Source organism: Ambystoma mexicanum, chromosome 11, assembly GCF_040938575.1.
Source record: "Ambystoma mexicanum isolate Mex_15411 chromosome 11, UKY_AmexF1_1, whole genome shotgun sequence".
NCBI lineage: Eukaryota > Metazoa > Chordata > Amphibia > Caudata > Ambystomatidae > Ambystoma > Ambystoma mexicanum.
This window is the reverse complement of record NC_090934.1, coordinates 1,102,450,889-1,102,469,902: the sequence shown is the minus strand read 5'-3', so window position 1 is coordinate 1,102,469,902 and position 19,014 is coordinate 1,102,450,889. Positions and strand designations below refer to the sequence as shown.

General features: G+C 48.1%; 1 protein-coding gene across 10 annotated transcripts in view; it reads left to right on the top strand.

Annotated features, from left to right (window-relative positions):
• Window positions 1-19,014, top strand: part of HERC1 (HECT and RLD domain containing E3 ubiquitin protein ligase family member 1) — a 3,379,312-nt gene that overhangs the window by 970,665 nt on the left and 2,389,633 nt on the right. For all 10 annotated transcript variants that reach the window (XM_069624399.1, XM_069624403.1, XM_069624396.1 and 7 more), the window contains exon 25: window positions 17,934-17,985. In XM_069624399.1, the coding sequence (XP_069480500.1) occupies window positions 17,934-17,985 (52 nt within the window). The remainder of the gene's footprint in view (window positions 1-17,933; window positions 17,986-19,014) is intronic.

Sequence of the window (19,014 nt, the reverse complement as noted above, 5' to 3'; positions counted from 1 at the left end):
TCCAGGAGCAAGTCGGAACCGCCCTCGAAGAAGGTGCTGCCTGCCAAAAAACGCCCTGCGGACAAGCAGACGGAGAAGCATGCTGGGTCTTCCGCATCACACAAAAAGTCCTCCTCCTCCTCATCCTCTAAGACGGAGAGGCAAGCGGCATCAAAATCCTCCTCAGGGGACCGTCCTAGGTCTTCCGTGAGTCGAGACTCTTCAGCAGGGAAGTCGGCAACGAAATCAGCTACGAAGTCTAAAGGCTTGGTGCCGGCTACTTGCTCGTCGACCCCGGTGTCGCTGACGATGCCTATTACTATTCAGGCAGCAGCGGTGGGGATTCCTTCGTCGACGGTGACTCAATCTATGGCCTGGCAGCCAGAGGTCTGTGACCCGGCCCCCCCTGAGGTCCTACTGCAGCCAGACACGGCCTTGTCGGTGTCGTCGGTGGACGGAGAATGCATGGTTATGCAGCCGTCGGACTTGGGTTTACGGCCTTCCAATACGTCGACGATGAGTGCGAGCGGGGGTGTGCCCCCTCTATCCTCGACGTTGCTGACCCCCCAGACGGTTTTGTCTCTGGATGTGCTTAATACACTGCAGAAGCTCCTGCAGCGTCTGGATACGCAGATCCCTCAGCCTGGCACTTCATCGTTGATGTTTTCTGCACCTTCCGTCGACGAACAAGCTCACGCAGCTCGCTCGACGACCAGAAGCCCGTCGGCCTCCCAGGCGGTGAAGGATCGTCCTCGAGCGCAGGAGGAGGGTGAGCTATCGGATTCCGATTCTATACGAGGTGACTCAGGGTCGGACATTTCCCTGTCACCGTCGAGAGACCCAACATGGAATTCGGATGTAGAGGTGGAGTCTACGAGGAGCCAGGCACAACCATCTCCTCCGGATGATGTGGGAGCCTTCCATGCAATGATGGGAAAGGCGTGTTCCGAGTTCGGCCTAATTCCTGAGGAGCAAAAGAAAGACTGTTTTCTTTTTGATCACATGGGTCAAAGGAGGAAATCGGTATTTGCCATCCCAATCCTGGACCACGTGTGGCAAGAAGGCCTCAAGACGATGCGTCATCCGTTCTCGGAACCGGCTATTAAGGGGCGTACTGAGAAAAAGTTTAAAGCTCCGGGGTCCACTCCAAAATGTCTAACATCACAGCCTCTGTCAGACTCTGTGGTATCGGCGGCAGCGGCTAGGAAGGCCAGAGTACAGCAAAAATGTTCAACCCCACCAGAAAGCGAGGCCAGGAGGCAGGACGCCTTTGGAAAGAAGGTGCTCTCAGTAGGCGCCACGACGGTAAGAGCAGCCAACTCCTTGGCGATTGCATCACGATACGATAGGGAGATGTGGCATAAAATAGCCCCTATCCTAGACCATTTGCCGGAAGAACATCGAAAAGCAGCCATGCTGCTAGTACGAGATGGTGAGGAGGCCTCGAACCACGCTATTAATATTGCGGTGGACCTAGCAGAGGCTGGTTTCAAACAAATCAATCATGGCGTAGTACTGCGTCGACAAGCGTGGCTCAAATGTACTACTTTCAGACCTGAAGTCCTGTATAAAGTCCTAGACATGCCATGCAAAGGAGAACATCTGTTTGGAGACAAGGTCGATGAAGCCTTGAAGGGGATGAAAGAAGACACGGATACCGCTAGGTCTCTCGGCGCCCTCCAGACAGGTAGAAGTTTTCGCTCTTTTCGCCACTTCAGGGGTGCTTCCGGAAACTCCCGCTTTGGAGCCTCTAGGGACCGTGGATTTAACAGGCCCTCATACTCCTCACAAGGTTACAGACGTGCATCCCAGTCGGCACGTAGAGGCAGGGATTATCAAGCCTCCAGACGACGCGGCTCGGGTCCCTCGTCGACGAAGGGCAAGCAAACCAGCAACCAATGACGGCCTTCGGAACGTCCTGGGGGGGTCCAGTCTCTCATCATATCGACCAATGGAAATGCATCACCACAGATCGATGGGTTCTGGACACGATTCGCATGGGTCATGCGCTGCAATTCAAAAACAAGCCTCCAAGTCTTCCGCCAGTGTTTTCGGCCCAGCCCCACCTTCGAGTTCTAATACAAGAGGTGGCGCTTATGCTACAAAAAGGAGCAGTAGAACGGGTTCCTGTGGCACAGGAAGGACAAGGGGTTTATTCCCGGTTCTTCGTTGTCAAGAAGCCAAATGGAAAATGGAGGCCTATTCTCGACCTGAGGGTACTCAACAAATGGCTAAAGAGCTTAAAATTCAAAATGCTAAAGCTCCAGGAGGTGATCAGGTCAGTGCAACCCATGGATTATCTGTCGTCGCTAGACCTTCAGGACGCATATTTTCACATCCCAATACGTCCACGACACAGGAGATATTTAAGCTTCGTCGTCGGGCGAAAGCATTTTCAGTTCAAGGTCCTCCCGTTCGGTCTCAAGTCCTCCCCCAGGACATTCACCAAGTGTTTTGGCCCCTATAGCGGCCCATTTAAGGAAGGACGGTCACCATGTCTATCCCTATCTAGACTGGCTGGTCAGAGCGTCGTCCATGGAACAAGCACGAAACAGTCTGGGGGCCACGATGTCCCTCTTACAGGAACTGGGCTTCGCGATAAACTTCAGCAAGTCCTCCGTAGAGCCTTCGAGGACCTTGGTCTTTCTAGGAGCGGAGTTTCATACGCACACAAGCCTTGTAAGACCATCCAGCGAAAGGATACAGAAGCTACAAAGCAAGGCGTCGGAATGGAGAGGCGGTACCAGGGTGTCGGTGCGCAAATACATGTCCCTGCTAGGGACCATGTCATCCTGCATTCCGTTGATAAACAACTGCCGTCTGTTTATGAGGCCTTGCCAGGAATTTCTAGCGGACCGTTGGGCGCAGAGCCAAGGTCGCTGGTCCGACAGACTAATCATCGACGAACAACTGGTACAAGCACTATGTTGGTGGAGAGCTTCTACTCATTTAATGAAAGGAATGCCTCTGGTGGAACCGGAGTTACAGAAGACGGTGGTGACGGATGCATCGCTGAGCGGATGGGGAGCTCATCTGGATACGTTACAGGTACAAGGCCGGTGGTCGTTACAAGAGTCCTCCCTGCATATCAACCTGCTAGAACTGAGAGCAGTGCGGTGGGCTCTAAAATCTTTTCTTCCTCAATTGAGAGACTCCGTGGTGCGTGTCATGACGGACAACACGACTACAATGTTTTACCTACGGAAACAAGGAGGAACACGTTCCAGGTCCCTGTCGATGGAGGCACAGAAAATCTGGCATTGGGCCCTGCAACACAACATGCAAATCTTGGCGTTCCACCTGCTAGGTGTGAGAAATGTGGAGGCCGATGCCCTCAGCAGGGAAATGAACGAAGTTCACGAATGGGTGCTGAACGACCAGCAACTACAACATGTATTCAAGAAGTGGGGACATCCTTCCATCGATCTGTTCGCGACGAAGGACAACAGGAAATGCCCGCAGTATGCAAGCAGGTGGCCTCAGCAGGACTCACTGGGGGATGCGTTCTCCTTCCCATGGACGAACAAATTCCTGTATGCATTCCCTCCATTTCCTCTCATCCGCAGGACTTTGCAATGGATCCTCAAGTACCCATGTCGGGTGATTCTGGTGGCCCCGTATTGGGCCAGACAGGTGTGGTTTTCAGACCTGCTGCACATGGCGGCGGCGGAGCCAATGAGATTCAGGAAGATCCCCAACCTTCTGTCTCGACAGGAGGGTATTGTTTAGCATCACGACCCGGACAGCCTCAAGTTGACGGTCTGGCTCCTGACTTCGCCGAATTTGGTCAGCTAACGATTCCGGAGGAGTGTCGTCGTATTCTGCAAGCGGCAAGAGCACCTTCCACAAACACTTCATACTCGTACAAATGGAGGAGTTTCTGTCAGTGGTGTGGGGATCACCCAGGTCTGGTTGCGCAGTCGATTACGCCGGAACAGCTCCTTCCATACTTACTGTTCTTAGCTCAAAAGGGCTTATCGGTGTCGTCGATAAAAGTACACCTGGCCGCCATCTCCAGGTTTACACGTCAACGACATTCCGCACCATTATTCAGCGACCGCCTGATTAAGCACTTCCTTAAGGGTCTGTTTAGGAGTTTCCCTCCCGAGAAGAGATTTCCTCCGGTGTGGAGCCTCAATCTGGTGTTAGCGTCTCTTATGAAACCTCCTTTTGAACCAATGTCATCATCGTCTCTAAAGTTTCTGTCGTGGAAATTGGCCTTCCTGGTGGCCATCACTTCAGCACGACGTATTTCGGAAATCCAAGCTCTAATGGTAGAACCACCATACTTAAGATTTTTCAAGAACAAGGTGGTCCTTGCCACTAACCCACAGTTCATACCGAAAGCTCCTTCAGCGTTCCATAAACATTCTTCTATTGTCTTACCTACGTTTTTTCCAGAGCCATGCTCGGGAGCGGAGCGCACGTTATACACATTAGACTTGAAAAGGGCTCTCAAGTTTTATCTGCATCGCACGCAACCTTTCAGGACAACGAGGCAATTGTTCGTGGCCTATGGTTTGGGTGCTAAAGGCAAAGCTATTTCAAAGCAAGGACTGTCAAGATGGGTATCGTCTACCATTTCGTACTGCCATTCCAAGGCTGGTAAGCCTCTTCTGCGACGCCCAAGAGCTCATTCAACTAGAGCGGCGGCATCGTCGACGGCGCTGTGGTCTGGAGTCCCTCTGGGGGACATCTGCATGGCGGCTACCTGGGCGGCTACACACACTTTTACCCGCCATTACTGCCTGCCACAACAACATGCCGAAGATACTCGGATGGGACAGGCGGTGCTTCGACACCTATTCCAATAAGGTACGCCCCAGTTGAGGGGTTAGATCTTGTTACAATTATGATTGAATATTGTTCGTTTTCTATGTTAACTATTGCTGATGGGTACACGACCATAGGGAACGGACATTGTGAGGAAAGTATGTGAGTTTGCATGCACGCCTCCTCTTTCGGGATGGTACTGCTATGTAATCTATTCTAAGCATGTGAATCCATGAAAGATCCAATGCTGGAGAAGGGAGTAGTTTCTTACCTGTAACTCCATTTCTCCAGCATTGGTATCTTTCATGGATTCACATGCGCCCACCTGCCTCCCCTGAGCATGCAAACTGGTTCCCCCACTACTTTGGGGGCCGAAATCTGAGGGAGCGCGGGGGCGGGTCCTGTATTTATATCATGGCGTCCTGATGGCGCGGGCACGCATGATACAAAACGAGGTGGATAGGACGTATAGCGTCGAAAAAGTTTTCCTACGGGAAAGGGTCTATATAATGTACCGGGGATTCCCAGCCTGACGACGGGGAATATTCTAAGCATGTGAATCCATGAAAGATACCAATGCTGGAGAAATGGAGTTACAGGTAAGAAACTACTCCCTTCTTTATCCAGCAGAGGGCGCTCCACTCGAGGTCGCAGCATCGATGTCCATCGGCGGCATCCGTCAAGTATCGATGTCATCCCTCGTATAAGAGCCTCGAGCGTGCCCGTTGGCCTCAGTTCCGTTTTTCCGTTAGCTTCGCTTCGGATCAAGTAAAACGGCGCTTCAGTATTTCTTGACAAAAAGCGATGTCGTCGTCTTCGAACCCTTCCATGCCGAAGAAGGGCTTTAAAAAATGCCTAAGATGTGGAAAGAAAATGTCTTTGACGGAGCCACATAAGAACGGTCTATGGTGCTTCGGCCCCGACCACCGAACGGAAGACTGTGGTTCGTGCCAGTCGATGACCCACAAAGCCCTAAAAGAGCGTAGAGGTAAACTGGCGATGGGGGAGGGTTTATCGAAGCCTACTTTAAAAAAGAATGACTCGGACGAGTCTTCGAAATCTCATCGTAAAAGACATTCGAGAATTAGATTGAGGAAATCTTCTTCTTCGTCTTCTAAGAAGGCGAAGAAAAGACGGCATTGATCGCCTTCATCCTCTGACATCTTCGGAAGAGGTTATAACATGCCCATCCAAACATGACTCTCCTAGAAAATGGGAAGCCTTTCGAGTATCCATGTTAAAAATTTTTGAGAATGCGGCCCAGACCCCCTCAAAAATAGCTAAAGACATGCTCCTGCTCACGAAAAAAGATGCCAGAGGAAGGTCCAAAACAAGAAAGTCTCAAAAAAAGACGTCGATAATGTCATCGAGAGATTCTTCTCGATCACCTCGTAAGACAGATCTTTCGGTGCATCAATCGAAGGCAGAGGGAAACAAAATGGCGTTGAAAGATCATACACCATCGAAGTCGACATGGAAGCTGTTGAAGACTTCGATGCTCCTCGAGTCGACAACTCACTCGAAGGAAGCTATGTCGCGCTCGCGCTCGAAGACCACGAAGGTTCCTTCGACGGTTTCCACGGCTTCCTCAACGATTACGTTGAGATCGTCGAAAGTTCCTTCGGCGATATCGAAGGAAGTGATTAAGACTTCAGCGCCCTGCTACAGAAAGGTGCAATAGAACATGTACCTGTAGCATAGAGGAATAAGGGTTGGTATTCCCCATACTTCCTTATTCCAAAGAAAGACGGAGGACTGAGACCCATCTTGGACTTGAGAAACTTGAACAAGTTCCTAAGGAAGGACAAATTCAAGATGGTCACACTTTCTCAGATCTTTCAGGCTCTCCAACTACAGGACTGGTTGGTATCATTGGACCTTCATGATGCTTACTTTCATGTGCCAATCCATCTCGAGCACAGAAAGTACCTGAGGTTCGCGATTGGCAATTCTATCAGTTTCGAGTTCTGCCATTCGGGTTGACCTCCGCCCCAAGAGTTTTCACCAAGTTGATGGCGGTGGTGACAGCGAGTATCAGAAGAGGGGGGGATTCATGTCTACCCCTATCTGGACGATTGGATGATCAGAGCACGTTCTCCAGAACAAGCCCTGGAATACCTGTCCAAGACTTGTCACTTCCTTCACAAACTAGGTTTTTCTCTGAATTTAAAAAAAATCAAACATGATACCATCACAGAAGCTCCAATTTATAGGAGCAGTCCTGAATACCTATTCGGGCAAAGCCTCGCCTCCCGAAGAGAGAGCTCACCACATTCTGCAGATGGTGACAAAGTTTCAGAATGCCCAGCATCTTCCGGCCTTCAATTTTCTCAGGTTGCTCGGTCTGATGGCATCCTGCATTTTCCTGGTGCCAGAAGCCAGATTGAGAATGAGATCTCTTCAATGGGCTCTCAGAACTCAATGGTCCCAGTTCTCAGTGGAAATTTCAGATCTACTGCAGGTCGCAGCCCAAGTAGCACAGGATCTACAATGGTGGGCTTGCAGACATCAGAGGAGAATCTTTTTGGCAACCAGAGCCGGAGATAACAGTAGTGACGGACGCCTCACTCACGGGGTGGGGAGCCCACATCAACGACCTGACAATCAGCGGACGTTTGTCTCCATCGGAATCCAAACTACATATCAATCTTCTGGAGTTGAGGGCAATCAGACTAGCGCTGGAGGCCTTTATGCCCTCTGTACGGGGAAAGAATGTTCTACAGTGGCCATGTACTACCTCAACAAGAGAGGAGGAGTAGGGTCACTACCGTTGTGCAGAGAGGCGATGCAACTCTGGTTCTGGGCAATACGAGAAGGGATCTCTCTATCTGCAATTCATCTAGCCGGAGAGCGAACACAACAGCGGACGCTCTGAGCAGGCAGAGCACAGTCTCTCACGAGTGGGAGATAGCTCAGAAAGTCATTCAAGAGATCTTTGCCCTTTGGGGAACCCCTCAAGTAGATCTGTTCGCTACAGGGGTCAACCGGAAGTGCGAACTGTACCGCTCAAGGGAATTTCCCCCGAGAGGAGCTCTGGGGGACGTGTTTGTGGTGGAATGGGAGTTCCAACTACTGTACGCGTTTCCTCCAATCACTGTGATCCCTCAAGTAATCGGGAGGTTGAGAAAGTTCGTGAAAATCATGATCCTAATTGCTCCGGATTGGGCCAGGAGAACGTAGTACCCGGACCTTCTCGACATGTCCATCTGCCCTCCAATACGTCTTCCAAGAAGAGAGGATCTTCTCTCACGACAGGAAGGTCATGTTCTCCATCCGGAGGTCAACACACTCAACCTTCACGCATGGCTTCTGAAAGGCTGAGATACAAGGATTGGGACCTTCCGGATGACGTGATGGAGATTTTGCTTTCGGCCAGAAGGCCAGTAACTAAGTCTCTGTATCGGTGTTGTTGGCACATGTTCAGCAGCTTGTGCAGAGAAAAGAATGTGGACCCTTTTCAGTGTAATATCCCCACCATTTTATCTTTTCTCTTACATTTGGCCAATCTGGGGCTCCAGGCTGGGACAATAAAGGAATATTTAGCAGCGCTATCCATCTTTAAGCGTTCTTCTGAAGAAGAATCTTACTTTAAAATACCCTTGTTAATTCAATTCCTAAAAGGTTTAAATAATGTCTTTCCCCCAGTACCTTTCCAGGTTCCGGTGTGGGATCTAAATATAGTTTTAAAATTTCTCACATGTATTCCATTTGAGCCTTTACATTCTTGCCCACTAAGGCTCCTTACGTTTAAAACAATACTTCTTGTAGCATTGACATCAGCCCGCAGGGTAAGTGAGTTGCAGGCGCTTTCGAGCGGACCTCCTCACATCATCTTTTATACGGACAAAGTAGTTCGTAGGGTTAAACCTTCTTTTCTGCCAAAAATTGTTTCGGATTTTCATCTGTCACAAAAGATAACTTAGCCTACGTTTTATCCTCCCCCTCATACAAGCAAGGAAGAGGAAAGTCTTCATAGACTAGATCCCAGGAGAGCTCTTAGTTTTTACATCTCTAGATTTGCAAAGATTCGCCAGTGTGATCAACTTTTCCTGGGATACACTGGATGTAAACTGGGCCTTCCGGTAACAAAACAAACTTTATCCAGATGGAAAACCTTAGCCATAACAGAATGTTATAGATTGGTAGGAAAATAACCACCTGATGGACTAAGAGCTCATTCGACCCAGGGCATGGCAACTTCTACAGCATTAAAAAGGGGTGTCCCTGTGCAAGATATTTGTGCAGCAGCCACATGGTCATCTATGCACACCTTTATAAAACATTATGCATTGGACTCGACTTCTTCTCAAGGAGGTCTGTTTGCAAAATCTGTACTCCATTCTGTACATGATTAATAAAAAAGGATACTGTACTCCCAGCTCTGAGACAAAACTGCTTTGGGAGTCTATCTAAGATGAGGAATACGTGGGAGGACACAATCCATTCGAAGAACAAGTTACTTACCAACTGTAACCTTCTTTCGATTGGATGTTCCTCCCACGTATTCATCGACCCTCCCATCCTAACCCCACAGTACAGTTTACGTGTATTACACTCTAAACTCTTTTAGGGCTTGGGTCAAAAGAGGCATACCTTAAATGAAGTAAGATCCATGGACTATATTATACGAAAAAACAGAACTGAGGCCAACAGGCGCGCTCGAGGCTCTTATACGAGGGATGACGTCGATACTCGACGGATGCCGCCGCGGGACATCGACACTGCGACCTCGAGTGGAGCGCCCTCTGCTGGAGAAAGAGAAAACATTTCCGAGGCGAAACCTAAAGGTAAGGATATATCTAAGATGAGGAATACGTGGGAGGAACATCCAATCGAAAGAACGTTAAAGTTGGTAAGTAACTTGTTCTTCTATCCTGTATGTCATTTTGGTAGCTAATTTCCCTTCATAATATGTAAGGGCTGATTTTAGAGTGTAGCTACCATATTGGCTATCCACCCTCATCAATTGATGTTTTAAATAGAGGATTCGATTACTTACCCAAACTTTCAGCTTGGTTCGACCTGAGGTTGCGCTGAGGATAAAGCCCAAATATACCAGGGAGTCCACACTCAGAATGGCCTCACTCCCAGTATTCCATTTGTAATTAGCTTTACTTCTACCCCTAGAGCACTGGAGGATCTTTGTTTTAGTGGGGTTAATGTTAAAAAAAAATATTTACAATAGGCAACAAATGAGTTCAGCAACCTTTGTGATCCCACCGTGGTAACATCAAAGATGAGTCATCTGCATTCGACGACCAATACAGCCTCCATTGATCAGTTGCAGGAGGCACAAATACGTCAGATTTGAAATGCTCGCCAATATCCGACAAGTAAAGGTTGAACAGGCAGGGTTGAAAAATGCAACCCAGCTTGGCTCCCCTACCTGTGGATTTACAGCATGACAAAACCCCTCCACAGTTCAACCGTTCCTGAATTTTAGACTGCGTGTGGAGGCCAATCAAAAGTCTTAATAGACACGCAACCACCCCCCATTGGTGCAGCTTAGGCCACACAAGTTGGCGAGCCACCACGTTGAATGCAGCGGTTAAAGCTATGGAGGCTATGAAAACTGTTTTCTTTCCCATCCCAAGCTAGGTGTTGGACAAGTTTAACAGTTCTCCTGTTAAGACTGATTCCCAAGTTCTGACGAAATCCCATTTGCCATTCAGTCAGCCTACCGGCTGATACCATCCACTCCTCCTGATGGAACAGCATGATGGATGCCATCACTTACTGTCCACATCAAGGAGGGCTACTGGCCGATAATTTAGGGGACCTGTTTTCAGACCTTGTTTAAAGATGGGGAACTATTATTGCCCTAGACCAAGAGGTTGGAAACTTGTCCTGGGTCACCATGTTCTTTAACAGCACACATTCAGAACCTTTGCCCATGCCGTAGGATCTGCCTTAAATGCGTAATTTGATAATCGATGGGGACCCGGAGCACTGAAACGAATACTTTTAAGGACATCAAGTATCCTGTTCTAATTAAATGCTGCTACATCCATCATTTCCTCTTCATCAGGTAATGTGAACATAATAGATTTACTGGGCTGTGCATAAAGGTCAGAGAAGTGCAGGTACCAATCACTTTCAGTTAGCCGGACTAAAATCCCACAGTTTCCACTCCGTAGTTTCCAGGACCTCTGTCAGGGACTTATTGACTCGCATAGCCAGTCCCTGGTTCCAAGATACACGTGCGTACCAGCTGGATTGACAACCAGATTCACTACACACCTCTCAGTAGATTGTGACAAGTAAACAGAGCAGTCAACCTAGCGTGATCACTGTGGGGTGTCCCTTGAATCGTTAGTGACTCTCGCCTTTCTACAAGCCAATCTGTGGTAAAGATGTAATCTATAGTTGAGTGGGAGCTCCCATTGGACCCGGTATAATTATGAGGGATGTCTCCCCTAAGCCATCTGCACCCCTGTTCCATGGATGCAAACCAGTCCTCCAGAACTTCAGCCAGTGATGGCCTCTAGATTATTTAGGGATATGGGTCCTCCCTCCCCATACTACCAGCAACATAATTTCACCAAAATACCTCCGCATGACCCTTGAACTCTGATGACATCACAGGAAGGGATGAAATTTGACCCCACCCCAAAGGGACATCGTGGGAAGCGAGGAAGTGGCATCACATAGCATTGTTTCTAAGTACACTAAAGAAAAATATTGTAACAATATCACTGTAATGTGATATACATTTCATACAAGAATGAATCACCATATGCATTGTTAATCCGTGTATAGGCCCATATTACCAAATTACTGTGAATGCAGACGTCCAAGGCCAAATGATAATGTGTTATGATATAGCACTTACGCTTAAGTGCTTTATATAGAACAAGTATACACACAATATCATACAAACTGCATTGGTACTCATTTACCAACCTCAGAAGGGTGAAAGGCTGAGTTGGCCTTTCCGGGATTCGCACCTGCATAACACACACACACACACACACACACACACACACACACACACACACACACACACACGCGCACACGCACACGCACTCAACCGACTGAGCTATTTTACCGGCTATAGTAAAATGAGCAATTAAATGTCAATGTTCTCAAAGTCAGAAAGTAAATTACACTATGTAGTGGGTACTATTAAACTGGTAACTGAGATTTAACAGCAGGCCAGTTCATTTGCAGGTCAGGTGCAAAGTTGGCCACAACTGTGTATTGAAGAATTTAGGGTAGCGCAGGAAAATCCTGTACTCTGGGCACTCATTACCTCATACATGCAAACAAACCTCCTGAACAGGATGCCATGGAGATATGAAGGATAGACGCATTGCAACAAGGCATTGTAGCACAATGTAATCAAGGGCCACCTTATGTGCTGTGGGCCAACATTTCTGCACTGTACACAAGCTTTTAGGCGCAAGGATTTTGACAAGTGACTGAGATGGAATGTCTTGTGATGACCGTAACCGAGGCAATGGCAGAAAAAAACATGATATAACTTGAACTTGCGAAAAGCAAAATACATAGTCCGAAATGGATGCTTATTCTGCTATAAATGCTTTCACACGTTTTTATCTGCATTGTGAATTTGAGGTGTTTAAGAACAGACTAAATCAGTGACTCACCCCCTGAAGTGTGCCTGAAATAAACCTTTGTGTCTAGCAATTATTGTATAGCATACCAGAAAGGCAAATGATTTGCTATTCCCATTCTTGCTCATTTAGGGTCACTGCTCAAAGTTTTACACTTGTGGAACACCCTGTGTTGTTTTTTAATTTTTTTTTTTAATTTTTTTTATTAAGATGCCAGATCAAGAAAGGCTGTCACTCCAGAACTAAATAGCCACATGGCGCTGGCTGCAGCGTAAGAGCTCCCATTTAAATAAATAGGAGGGGTACCTGGGGGGTTTGTTAGGGGTAGCAAGGGACACCTCATGGGTTGCAGATGTGACCACCCAATGACTTCCCTGCATACTACCCCCGAACCAAAATGTGAAATACAATCCGAGTTTAAGTCCTCTGCCAAGATTACGTGGCCACCACCATATAAGCCACACCAGTCATTAATGGTGCTCACAAGATGTTCCAGAAATAAAGTAAACTCTAGTACATTCTTGTGCCAGTATATGTCAACAATCAAGAGGTGGATTAACCCATCCCTTATCATTTCTTCATGGGTAAGTAAGATGCCCGGAAAGTTCTTGTCCATCTGCACCACCTTCACTTTGTCAGAAGATATAACCATTGTTAGGCGGCCCCCAAACGGGCATCCTGTACCACCCCTCTGAGCCACCTGGTTGGTAACCATATTACTATCCATGCTCCGGAGAGTCTCCTGGCAGTGGTTAAGTTGCTTCCGAAAAAATACCGTCCAGCCAGTGGTGACCCCTGCTACTTGTCTACGCACCCCACTCCGGAGAGTTTGGTGGTGCAGGCGGCTACGACCCTACCATCCCTTCGGATAGGGACGACAAGCGCTTTAATGGCTGGGCGAAGAAAGTATTTTGATCTGCGGGTATGGCTTTAAAGGCAGCCAACTCCGTTTGTGCCTTAGCAAGATTCACTCACACTCTGTGGAATTGTGTATCTTTGGCGGCTGAACATATTCCCGAAGGGGAGGAACGGGATGGCTTTCTAGCCCTCATGCAGGATGGCAAGGATGCCATGTGTGAATCCGTTCAGTCGGGTCTGGACGTGGCAGACTGTGTCAGCCGGTCCATGGCAGCTAGCACCGTGATGCACAGGTTTGCATGGTTGCGGAAGTCGGGGTTTGCTCCTAATGTGCAGTCCCGGCTCCTCAACATGCCCTTTGATGGTGTCCATCTTTTTGGCAGCAAGGCTGACGAGAGCCTTGAGAGGTTGCAGACCTCCAAAGCTGCAGCAAAGTCGTTGAGCGCTGCAGTACGTCAACCTCTGCCTTTTCGTCCTAGGGGACAGCAAAGGAGGGAGGTTCCTTCCGATACTACTCTTCCTTTGGTAGATCGAGGGGAGCTGCCAGTCAAAGGGGCCAACGTAGGAGTACCAGAGGTGGAAAAGAAGGTACTCGAGGTGCCAAAGCTGCTCGGAAAGTTGCCTCCTTGCCTTCAGGCACTGCTGCAGCCGCTTCTGCTCAGTCATGAGGCCATGGCCCATGGTTTGCCGGTTGGGGGAGGGCTGGCGCAGCATCTTGTAGCATGGGGTGCCATTACTTCAGATGTGTGGGTTCTGGAGATCGTAGCCCACGGCTACGGTCTTCTTTTCCGGCAGAGGCCTCACGACAATTCACCGGGGAACTCTCTTTGAAGCATCCGGATCCGCTCCTTGCGCAGGAAATCCTAGCTCTGCTGGAGAAAGGCGCCATAGAACTGGTGCCTGTAGCGGAGAGAAACAAGGGATGGTATTCCCCATATTTTTTGATCCCGAAAAAAGACAGGGGATTGAGACCCATCATGGACTTGCACGGTTTGATCAAGCTCCTCAGGAAGGACAAGTTCAAGATGGGTACTCTCTCTCAAGTCCTCCAGGCCCTTCAACTTCAGGATTGGTTGGTGTCTCTCAACCTCTAGGATGCTTACTTTCATGTGCCGATTCTTCCCAAGCACACGAAGTACCTGAGGTTCGCTGTTGGTGACTCGCATTTCCAGTTTCGGGTCCTGCCGTTCATATTGACCTCCGCCCCGAGGGTCTTCACCAAGCTAATGGTGGTGGTGGCAGGGTATCTCAGGAAAGGCGGGATTCACGTCTTCCTCTACCTGGACGATAGGTTGATCACGGCGCACTCTGCCAGCAAGTCCTGGATCATCTGTCCGTCACCTGCCACTCCCTTCACAAGCTGGGCTTCTCCCTCAACTTGAAGTCTCAATTGACACCTACCCAGCAGCTCCAGTACATCGGAGCAGTGCTCGACACTTCCCTGGGGCAGTGTTAGCCTCCCCAGGTGAGGGCTCATCACATTCTGCAGATGGTGGAGAAGTTTCAACATGCCCAGAGTCTCCTGGCGTTCGAGTTCTTGAGGTTGCTCGGCCTCATGGCATCCTGAATTCTATTGGTGCCGGAGGCCAGGCTGCGGATGAGATCTCTGCAGTGGGCTCTCAAGATGCAGTGGTCTCAGTCCTCCGGCAGGATGTCGGGTCCCATTCAGGTGCCCCCCTCGGTTGCCCAGGATCTTCAGTGGTGGGCCGACAAAGGCAATCTGATGAAAGGAGCAACATTTTGGCTACCCTGGCCAGAGGTGACGATCGTGACGGACGCATCCCTCACAGGATGGGGAGCTCATGCCAACGAGTGGACTGTCAGCAGTCGTTGTTCTCCGTCGGAGTCCAGACTCCACATCAATCTGTTGGAGCTGAAGGCCGTGAGGCTAGCCCTGAAGGCTTTTCTGCCGTCTGTGTGGGGGAAGAATTTCCTGATTTATGACGGACAATACAGTGGCCATGCACTACCTCAACAAAAAAAGGGGGGGCAGGGTCATTCCCACTGTGCAGAGAGGCGATGAAGCTCTGGTTCTGGGCCATCCAGCAGGACATTTCGATCTGGCCGGCGACGAAAATCGCGGCGGCGGACGCTCTGAGCAGGCAGAGCATAGTCTCTCACGAGTGGGAGCTGGCTCAGGAAGTTCTCTTGGAGATCTTCGCCCTTTGGGGGACTCCACAAGTGGATCTCTTCGCCACCAGTGTCAACCGGAAGTGCGAAAGATTCTGCTCACGGGAATTTCCTCGAAGAGGAGCCTTAGGGGACGCGTTTGTAGTGGAGTGGTCCTTCCCACTGCTGTACACGTTTCCTCCAGTCCCCGTCAGTCCGCAAGTGTTGCGGAGGTTACGGAGGTTTGGTTCCCGAATGATCCTCATTGCTCCGTCATGGGCCAGGAGAGCGTGGTACCCGGACCTTCTCGACATGTCCATCTGCCCTCCACGCCGTCTTCCCTATCGAGACGATCTGCTCTCAGGGGAGACGGGTCGGGTTCTCCATCCACAGGTCAAGTCTCTCAGCCTTCATGCTTGGTATCTGAAAGGTTGAGGTATAAGGATTGGGACCTCCCTGAAGACGTGAAGGAGGTGTTGCTTTCGGCCAGAAGGCCCGCAACAAAATCCCTGTACCGTTGCAGTTGGAGAAAGTTCTGTGACTGGTGCAGGGTACAGAATGTGGATCCTTTCCAATGTTCCATTCCTTGGGCTCTGTCTTTTTTGCTTTAGTTAGCGCACAAGGGCCTGCAAGTGGGTACCATTAAGGGTTAACTGTCGGCGCTGTCAATATTTAAGTGCTCGTCTGAGGAGTGTTCTTATTTTAAGATTCCTTTTGATTTCGCAGTTTCTAAAAGGGCTGACTAATGTATTTCCACCGTCGCCTTTCCAGATGCTTCTATCTCGCACGGATGTCCCGGGTCAGAGTGGATGATCAGCTATTTGTGGGATACGCTGGAACGAGTTTAGGTGAAGCTGTTTCCAAGCAGACCATGTCCAGATGGATCATTTTGACGATCTATGAATGTTACCATTTGGCGATGGGATTTGAACTTGGTTCTAAAATTCCTTATGGGAGCTCCGTTGGAGCCCTTACATTCTTGTCCATTGAGACTGTTGACATTTAAGACTGTATTTTTAGTTGCGGTTACTTCCGCCCGTAGAGTGAGTAAGTTGCAAGCACTTTCCGCCAAGGCACCTTTCACGGTGTTCCATAAGGACAGGGTTGTCCTTAGGGTTCGTCCTTCTTTTCTTCCGAAGGTTGTGTCGGAATTTTATTTGAGCCAGAAGGTAATTCTTCTGGCGTTCTGTCCTCCTCCGCATCTTGGTGAGGAAAAGGGAGAGGCTCCATAGGTTGGATCCTAGGAGAGCTTTGAGCTTCTATCTCTCACGGATGTCCCGGGTCAGAGTGGACGATCAGCTATTTGTGGGATACGCTGGAACAAGTTTAGGTGAAGCTGTTTCCAAGCAGACCATGTCCAGATGGATCATTTTGACGATCTATGAATGTTACCATTTGGCGGGTAAGGACACTCCAGTAGGCTTACGGGCTCATTCTACTAGGGGTGTGGGCTGCCTCTAGTGCTCTGCAGAGGGGTGTTCCCATTCATAATATTTGTGAAGCAGCCACATGGGCCTCTGTCCATACTTTTGTAAAACATTATTCCCTGGACTCCGTGGGCAAGATTTGGCCTTTGGTAAGGCAGTCCTTTATTCTGCAATTTGATTGGGCATTCTAAAATTCAAAATTATTTTTCCCACCTCCCGACGTTGGTACTGCTTTGGGAGTCTGTCATAGATGTGGAATACATCGGAGGTCACAATCCCCTCGAAGAACAAGTTACTTTCTTACCTGGTAACGTTCTTTCGATGGGATGTTCCTCCGACGTATTTCACATCGCACACTCCCAGCCTGCCCTTCTACAGAATTTCTGTTACAATTGCAGCTTACTTTTCCGCAAGGCTTTCTGCAATCATACTGGCAGGATATAGGTGCAACACGTTCTAGAATAAACTACAACTGGGGTTACGGGCGCCGTGCGTCCTAGATACAACATCCGGTGACGTCGACCCTCGACCGAGGCCCTTGAGGGCAGCGTATCGATGTCATCGAAGCAGGACGCCTACGCCGAAAAAAATTCCGAGGCAGCACAGCTGTGGTGATTACTGTCATAGATGTGGAATACGTCAGAAGAACATCCCATCGAAAGAATGTTACCAGGTAAGTAAGTAACTTGTTCTTTCAATGCATATACGTTTTGACTATTCCCTTATTGTCTATTGTTGTATGTTACTCTGTTAGTTTCCTCCACCATTCTCCCTTCTTGAGACTATAGACTTATTATGTCTACCTCTGGGGGAATAAAGCATATTCAGAGAAGCCCTTCGGCCTAGGTGTAGATTGATCTTCCTAATACTCTTAAATGCAGTATCTAGCAAAAGCATTCTGATAACCGCCTTTAAATTGGATGTGTCATGTGTGCCATTAGTCATTACATTTTTCTTGACAATCCTGAGCCTGCACCAGTAATTGTTCACATCTGGGCAAGATGAGATAATTTGATTTTCGTTAGAAAATCTCTAAAATATGCAAACGCCCGGTTGTCAGAAATGTTTCATATATAGAAATTATTGACCCGAGCTGAGCCTAAATGTGTAGTCTGATGTATTTTTGCATTCTATTTTCTCAAATGAATGCAAAATAAAAATGTGCCTCTTTAGCCAAGTGTGGCTTTCATAATCCTTTATTTCTTGGTAGAGTGGAAGACGAAATGTTGACATCGATGCAACATCATCTCACAGAAAAAGGGGTATGTGTTTCCTGTTTTTGTTTACATTATATCATTTGCAGTATTGGAAATTAAATGTTCAATAAAGTTTTGTTAGTCATGTCATCCCCCTAATAGATAGTAAGTTAACTACCATGGAATCTTGATCAAAATTCATAACCGCTGGGGTATTCCTACCAGTCCAGGAACACTTTTAAAACTAAATGTAATATCTTGGAAAAAATAAATATTTAAGTTTTGATTTTTTTTTTTATTTGCAACATATTCCTAAACTCAGTGCTTGAAACTCGCCCAGATAGCGCCCATAATGCCATGCAGTTAACTCAGATCCTCATTTGTATTCTCTGATCATCCTAAAAAGTGATGATGCTCTTTTTTTGCTTGTTGTTAGCCATTCTTTTGCTGGAAAGAAATTTTTTTTGTGGATAATAATTTTCTCTGAATTTTGGAAAGGTTGGTAGAGTACTTTAATACATTTTTCTTGGGGGTTTGTTGGCTCCACTTTTTAAATTTTGTCCCAAATGTGGTGCATACAAAAATGAAAGGATGATCGAAAAAAACGTTGTTCTTCCTCTCTGGTAACCATGAGGACCCAAAATTATTTGCCAAGTGAAAGACTGGCAAATATTTAGGGTATTACCCAAAATTATAGAGAAAAAAAAACATATGGTTTGATCGAATTTTGCCTGTATGAAAATTTCATACAGCCGAAAATTCAGTACAGAAATACCATACGGTACCATTGTAGTGAACAAGGGCAGCAGGGGTTGTGGCGGTGTCCCCTGCCCTTGTTTGCTACAATGGTAACAGGGGTTGCAGGAGTGTACCACGTTTCGTGTACATAAAGCTGGAAACCCAAAAAAACAGACCCTACAGCACTGATTCCCAACCACGTAAGTGAAGGGAACTGGCATCGCAGGGAGATGGGTAAGTAGGGGGGGGGGTGGGTGGGGGCTGGGGTAGGTGAATGCATCTGATATGCGTGATTTCACTGCATCGTGCAGTTTGAATTTGTTTTTTTCTAATTTGAAATTTTGCAATGAAATCACA